This window comes from Opisthocomus hoazin, chromosome 26 (assembly GCF_030867145.1).
Source record: "Opisthocomus hoazin isolate bOpiHoa1 chromosome 26, bOpiHoa1.hap1, whole genome shotgun sequence".
NCBI lineage: Eukaryota > Metazoa > Chordata > Aves > Opisthocomiformes > Opisthocomidae > Opisthocomus > Opisthocomus hoazin.
This window is the reverse complement of record NC_134439.1, coordinates 5147030-5153871: the sequence shown is the minus strand read 5'-3', so window position 1 is coordinate 5153871 and position 6842 is coordinate 5147030. Positions and strand designations below refer to the sequence as shown.

The following is a 6842-nucleotide window of genomic DNA, read 5'->3' as shown; positions in this document are numbered from 1 at the left end:
AACAAAACCCTTCCGACATTCAAGTATTAAAAGCATCTCGGCAAACAGGAGGGGGAAGAAATAACGCACAGGCTGGGGTTGGCACTTTATCTCTGCAACAGCCTACTGCTTCAGGAAAAGTCAATTCACAATAAATTATAAATATGCTAGCACTAAGAACACAACCTTCCCCTCCCTTATAGCTCTACTAAGGTAGTTTTTTAACTAGAAAATCCCATTCTTCCTCTCCTCTAAAAGTTAGGAATAAGTTGACGGGGGTCCTTCCGCCCCTTTTTCTCCTAAATAATTTACAACGCGGCTCTGAGAGTGCCCCCCGCACACTCTCTCGCCTCCCTCCTCGTCTTTTCTCCTCTTCCGAGTGACCCAGTATAAAACTACCAGATGAGGAGGTTTGCCTGCAAAGATCCTACGAAACTTTCAGGTCAAAGTCACATATCTGCCACGGCGCGATTCAAATAAAAATCCCGCATAATAAAAACACATTTAAGAAAAAAAAAGGGGGGGGGGGAGAAACCCAGCGCTTTTGGGAGTTGGGCTGTCATTAACCGACTACCCCGGTATAAAGTCGGCGAATTGAAAATGATTTGTTGGGTGCAATTAAACGCAAGTCCTACGAATGTGTCTGTCTTGCAGTAGTTTTAATTAAATCGTCTGATTCCTTGGCCACCTCCACGTGTGAGTGTGAGGGTGAATGCGTGCGCCGGGGCGTTGTGGGTGCTGTAGAGAATCATTGTCCTTAGGTGGAGAAAGAAAGACAGCGAGGCTGGGTGGGGGCTTGGGCCAGGGCTGTTCGTGGCCGGGTGTGTTTGCCGTCTTGTTTTCCATAGGGAAAATGGGAGCAGGGAGAGCTGCTGCTCAGACAGGAGCCCGTGTCTGTGTTACACTGCAGGGAGAAGACAAGAGAAAGGGGGGAAAAAAAACATAGAGAAAGAAAATAAGGGAACAGAAACAAAAGCCAGCGTGTGTCCCCAAAAAGGAGCTGCAGTTTTGGCTAAGTCGCCTCCTGCTTGGCAAAGCTAAGCAGATTAAAAAATAAAAATAAGAGTCATAAGCAACATCTCGCATGCAAAGGTGGAGATGGGAAACGGGGGGGGGGGTGTTCTCCTCGTGTTCAGGGGGGGTTGGCAGCGCTGCAGTGGGGGTGCGCGGCCGCGGAGGCTGGGAGCTGGGAGGGGGGGGGGGGGAAGAGAGGGGGTGGGAGAGAATGCTGCTTTTTCTGCTTTTTCATTCTTTGCCCTGTTCCTTGTTCATTTTCTTCATTTTCATCCTTCGGTTCTGAAACCAGATTTTGACTTGTCTCTCACTCAGGTTGAGGAGTCTGGCCACCTCGTGCCTGCGGTCCCTCGTCAGGTACATATTGAATAAAAACTCCTTCTCTAGTTCCAGGGTCTGGTATTTGGTGTAAGGGCATCGTTTTTTCCGGGAGGAGCGGGCGTGGAGCCAGCTGGCAGCTGGGTTGGCTGAAAGAGAAGCAGCGAGATCAATGCGGTGCAGCTGGAGCGTTGCTCAGAAGGTTTTCATCAAGCCAGCAAAATATTCAGATTTAATCACGCCAGCAAAATATTCAGATTATACCTCCGCGGCTGCGCGCCCACGCAAAAAGCGCTGCCTGGCAGAGGAGCTGCGGCCAAGGCCGTATGAAAATCACACGCGGTGGTCAGGCTGCGCGGATGGGGGGAAAGGGGGGGGGCCCGATCCCCAAATCCCTCCACGCACCCACCCCGTCCCTCGCGAGTGGGGGGGCTCGGGAGCCGCAGACACGCGGGGTCCGCACCCGCAGTGCTCTGGCTGCGCGCACCCCTGCGTGTCTGCGGGCACCCCCCCCTCAGGGCGCGCACGTGTTTCCGCGCACCCCCGTGGCTGTGCACACGCGTGTCCGGGCGCACACGCGTGTCAATGGCAGAGCTCCCCCCCACCCCCCACCCCAGGTGAACCCCCCACACTCATTTTAGATTTTCACAACGCCCATCTGCGCGGTACGCACGCTGTGTACAAAAAAAAAAAAAAAAAAAAAAAACCGCAAAAAAAGAAAAATATATATATTATTATTTTTTCTTTCCAAACGTGCTTTCCCACGTGTCTAAGGCTTGACTCCCACAGACACGTCCCGCAGGAAAACAGCAGAGAGAGGGGATCTGGAGAAACCTTCCATAAATCCTATAAATCCTGCCTTTTTTTTTTTTTTTCTTTTCTTTTTTTTTTGCTGTGTGGCAAGGACCGGGCTCGACACAATCAGCCTCCCCTCGGCGGCCCGGCAGGGCTCTGCGGCCGGAGGTCTGGACAGTGTCACCCGGAGGGACGGGCGTCTGCGGGGCTGCAGATGCGGCCGAAAATAAAGAACAGCCTCGCGCGCGGGAGAAGTTCCGTGGGAATCCTTTGCGAAAAGGACATGGCAGGGATTAGCCTGTCCAAGGGGGGAGAAAATCACTTTATGGGAGCAGAAACCAGCCCCACAGAGGGTGGTGAGGGTCGCACCCAAAGGTGAAGTGGGTTTAGGGTAAATAACACAGCGTTTACTGATCACACGCAAATATTAGCTGACCGTTGGGTGACTGGGAGGCGGGAAAGAGTAAAACGCAGGGTTATAGACAGACCACGTATTTCTATTTTATTTCCTTTGCCTCCCCTGAAATTATGACTGAAGCCATAAACCTTTACGCCAATTAAATGGACCATTATACATATATACATACACACACGCGCGCGCCATCAGAACGTTTCCTCTACGTAAAATGAAATATATTGAATATTTTTAAAAAATAATCCGGTTAATCTTCCACTGTAAGTACTGTCTCTTACAAATTTGCACGGCTATTTCCTTAATGTAATTGACTTGATCTAATATGCAAAATTAAATATTAAAGAGGAAGAAAGCTGTTAATAATTGATACTGTTAATCCTACTACCCATCCTTTAATGGCAATGGAGGGCTCTGCTTCATAAAGATTTTTATTTTATTTGGTTTTATTTTTTTGGTAATATCTTGGATCGTTATAATATAAGATAATTTAAACGCGAATGTTGCTGTATCTGTTCACCGTACACGAATCCCTAAACAGGAAAGCAAATGGGAAGAGGTTCTGGCACATCTTTGCTTTAAAACCCAGCAAATAAATTAACAGACCCCCGTGCCATACACAGGGCAGAGATTCATTATTGCGAAATACTTTCAAAAATTGAAAGAGTCAGGGAAATTGGTTGGGAGTACTTTCTGCAAAACAGCTCCGTCTTCCAGCCCTGGCAGGCTCTCAACATCAGCCCAAATTAAACTATTATTTAAAACAAAATACGCCTCGTAACCACACGCCATAGAAACCACACAGCATCCTCCTAGCGCGGGTCCCTGCACTTATAACTTCATAACGTTTTCTTGGACAAGATTTTTATATATTCAATTTCAGGGACACTGAGCACAGAACCTGGATGTTTAATTCTCTCCAGTCATTCTCCTCACGGTTGCAGTTTGTTCTGGATCTCTGCCCAGTACAATAGAATGGGACTTTCTTTTTGTGTGTGTGTGTGCGCCTGTGTTTCTGGAGTTAAATGGGGGGGGGGGGGGGGAAGTCACCATAACATCCTGCACAAGGAGGGGAAGAAACGGTGAGGGGCGAGAATATACTGTATTTTTTAATCGTATGGCTGCAATGGCAATCTCTGTTGCTGCTCCACGTACGGGGGGGGGGGGAAATAGAAGTTAATTCAAGGAGAAAAAGAATGAGTGTGTCAGTGCGTCCCGCACGGGCTCCGAGGGGTTCTACCCTCGGCGGGGGCTGCTCCTCTGCCAGCTTGGAAAACTTCGGCTTTCACTGAAAAATATTTACCGTGGGGGTGAAGCCAAGTTTTTCCCTTTGCCTCCTGCTCGGGCTTTGGCTCCGGTTTACCTTTCAGATGGAAACCAGGTACCAGGCGGACCGGCACGAGGTGCAAACATCAATTCTTTCTCACTCAAAAGCCATACCATTAATATTATTATCATTATTATAAACATTATTATCATTATGATTAATAATAGTAATATTAATATTATTATTATTATTATTAACCTTTTCCAGGTTGTTGTGGGGGAGTTTTGTCTATTTTTCAGGGGAAACAGACAAGCCAGCTCGTGGATAAAGCACATGCTGAAGTTTAACAGTTCCCCAATCTGGCTACATTACAAATAAAAGCTAATTAATCTGGGAGCACATCCCCTCCTCTTTCTTTTTTTCACTAGGAAGGAGCTTGCCTTTGAAATATTCATACCCCGAACCGTTTCATTTAATAAACAAACAATAAAACCCCACCACAAATAAACAACAAAACACGAGGAATAATAATTTAAAAAAAAGACAAAGTCACCCAAAACCCAGGCGGAGGGGAGGAGGGGAGCGAGCCCGTCCCCGCGGCTGCCGGGCTGCGCCGGAGCCGCGGGCGCGGAGAAGCCCCCGCTGCTCTCGACTTCCCCCCACGTGAACTTTTCCTCCGCGATTTCTCCTCTTTTCCCCCCTTCCTCTCCCTCACCCCCCCACCGCCGCCCTCCGCTCCCCTTCCCCTGCCTCTGCTCCCCGACATTTCCCGGCTCCCCCCCGTCCCTTCCCGTCCCCACCGCCCGCACCCGCGCAGATTTACTCCTGCTTACTAAAGTGGTCTCTGCTGCCGGAGCCAGCGCTCTGTAGGAGAGAGGATGACTCGCTCCGGCTTTTGTCCTCTCTGGACTCTGTTTAAGCCCAGGGACGGCGCTGATTTTGATTTTGATTTTTATTTACCGGCAGAGACAATGCCACCCCCCTCCCCTCCCCACCTCTCCCCTTAGGTTGGCATCAGCAAGCTCAGACTTTTCTTTAAGCCCTGATTTTAAACTTTACGCAGCATTGTCCCCTTTTATTGCACCTCCTCCAGCTTTTATACTGTTTACTTCCTCACTTTTATAACTTACTTTGATCTGTCCTGTCTTTGTCTTCGCTTCCTTCACAAACTTTATTGTCCTCGAAGCTGGGCCTTTGAGTGGAAACGATCCCTTCCCTTGCAGCAGAAGTTTCTAAATTGTACTCCTGTGTTCCCTGTTTATGGACATCCCCGGGACGGCCCAGCAGCGGCTCTGCCTTAACGGATCCCTGCCCGGGGAGGTTCTCTGCTCTGGGTACTGGATCCAGCCAGCTCCGTAGATACCTGCTCTCAGATGGGACGCTTTGATGTTGAATATATGGATGGTAGACGGCAGGAAGGGTACCAGAAGAATGTGGATTCAAAGGAGTCCAGGAGGCGCTGAAAACTGGAGGTTTTGGCTGAAAACTACAGGAGGGGAATTCTAGATGCTCATTGTGCCCAGCTTGCCTGGAACTCGTATATTGCCCAGATGAAAATTTAGCTGAAGGCGAGTCTTCACTTTCATGACTTATAATAGAGTCGACATAATAATTGCTAAGAGTCCCAGAAATGGACATTCTCAGACATCATACAAAGCACGGTTCAATGAAGGGAAAAAAATATATAGGACAGATCTAGATTTGTACTCTACCCCCTTCTCCAACTTCCCAGCCAACAAAGTACAGTTGGGCTGCTGTGTTGTGAGCTCCCAGCAAAATGATTGGTCAAACTTTTTTCGTGTGCCTGATAAAGCGTCAGCCTCGGCGTAAATCAATCGCAGCCGAGGGGGCTGCGCTGCGCTGTCATCCGCCCTTGCATTCCATATCAAGGATGGATTGTTTTATGTTTATGCAATGTTGCAAAACGCCAGGAGTTTCGAAAAGCCACCAAACGGGCAGAGCTGGGGATAATATCCCTGCCTAGATTTGCTCCTGAAATATTGGGGGGGGGTGTCCGGTGGGGGGGTGGGGTTTTTTGTTGGGTTTTTTTTTTGAAGAAAGATGCTGATGTGCTCGCTTTGCCTTTAATAACCATCATGGGGGAATAGAGATAAAAGCTATTCTTTGCCACTCGGGCTCCAGAGTACGATAGCAAAAGAAGCAGAGAATAAGTACAAATCAACCCGCCCCCCCCGCCGTGATTTCATACACACACGCGTGTGCGTGCATTGCAGGCGTAGATACATTAATGCGTGCGTATAGGCGTTTTTGTAAAGAAAAAGCTGGATCTGGATAGCGAGAGTCGTGGGGAGAGTGTTATAAATAATTAACCAGCTGGGATGGGAGAACGGATTGTTAACATGGTGAAATAACGTGGGTAAATATGAAATTTAAAATGTCGCTGGCACGGACGTGGCGTGGCAACTTTGACCAGGGAACTGCCGAGTCGCAGCCCCTGCGCGCATCCAAAGCCTGCCTTCAGCTTCACGCTCATATATACATACACATATATATAAAATCTTAAAAATATCTCTGCATATGAACATATGCTCGCATGTCTCGCGGTATGATCTCGGGGTTGCTTTGCTGGGGCTAAAATACTTTCCCACATTGCTGAAATCAGAAGCCTTCATTTCACTTTACAAGGCTAGTAAAACAGAGCGCGCCACTGATCCGGCTTTGTTACAGAATGCCTTCAACTTGTGACGGTTAAATAGTTTAATAAAACTTACATTAGCTTTCTTTGATTTTTATAGCCTTGAATTTATTGCCTGTGGAAAAGAAAGGGGGCAAAAAAAGCGGAATCCCTCTCGTTTTCAGTCGCCATGCCCCCCCCCATGTCTGTGCCCACGGTGTGTGTGCGGGTCCGACCACACCACCCTCACCCCCACCCCCGCCTGTATTTTCCGTGTGTTTTCGAAAACCCGATTTCGAGGTAGTTTTTCTTTCCCTGGTACCGAAGTGAGTGATTGACACCGGGTTCGAGCTCGGTGCGGCTCCCGGCCCCGGTGGTGAGGGGTAACGGGGTCGGGTTTACCCGGTGAAGACGATAAATCC

At 48.6% G+C, this 6842-nt stretch overlaps 1 protein-coding gene across 1 annotated transcript; it reads right to left on the bottom strand.

Annotated features, from left to right (window-relative positions):
• Nucleotides 1-1224: 1224 nt before the first annotated feature.
• On the bottom strand, nt 1225-5423 carry HOXB9 (homeobox B9). Its single transcript, XM_009933552.2, has 2 exons — nt 4916-5423; nt 1225-1460 (listed from the first exon to the last, which is right to left on the bottom strand). The coding sequence occupies exons 1-2, from the start codon at nt 5421-5423 to the stop codon at nt 1225-1227; spliced, it is 744 nt and encodes a 247-aa protein (XP_009931854.2).
• Between the last annotated feature and the right edge of the window lie 1419 nt (nt 5424-6842).

Bases quoted from the DNA above. Each gene is read 5' to 3' on its own strand.
- HOXB9 (XM_009933552.2), bottom strand. From the start codon at position 5,423: ATGTCCATTTCTGGGACTCTTAGCAATTATTATGTCGACTCTATTATA. The intron at 1,461-4,915 runs GTAAGTTATAAA...CTTCTCTTTCAG, and splicing joins CAAAGACAGGACAGATCAAA to CCAACCCAGCTGCCAGCTGG.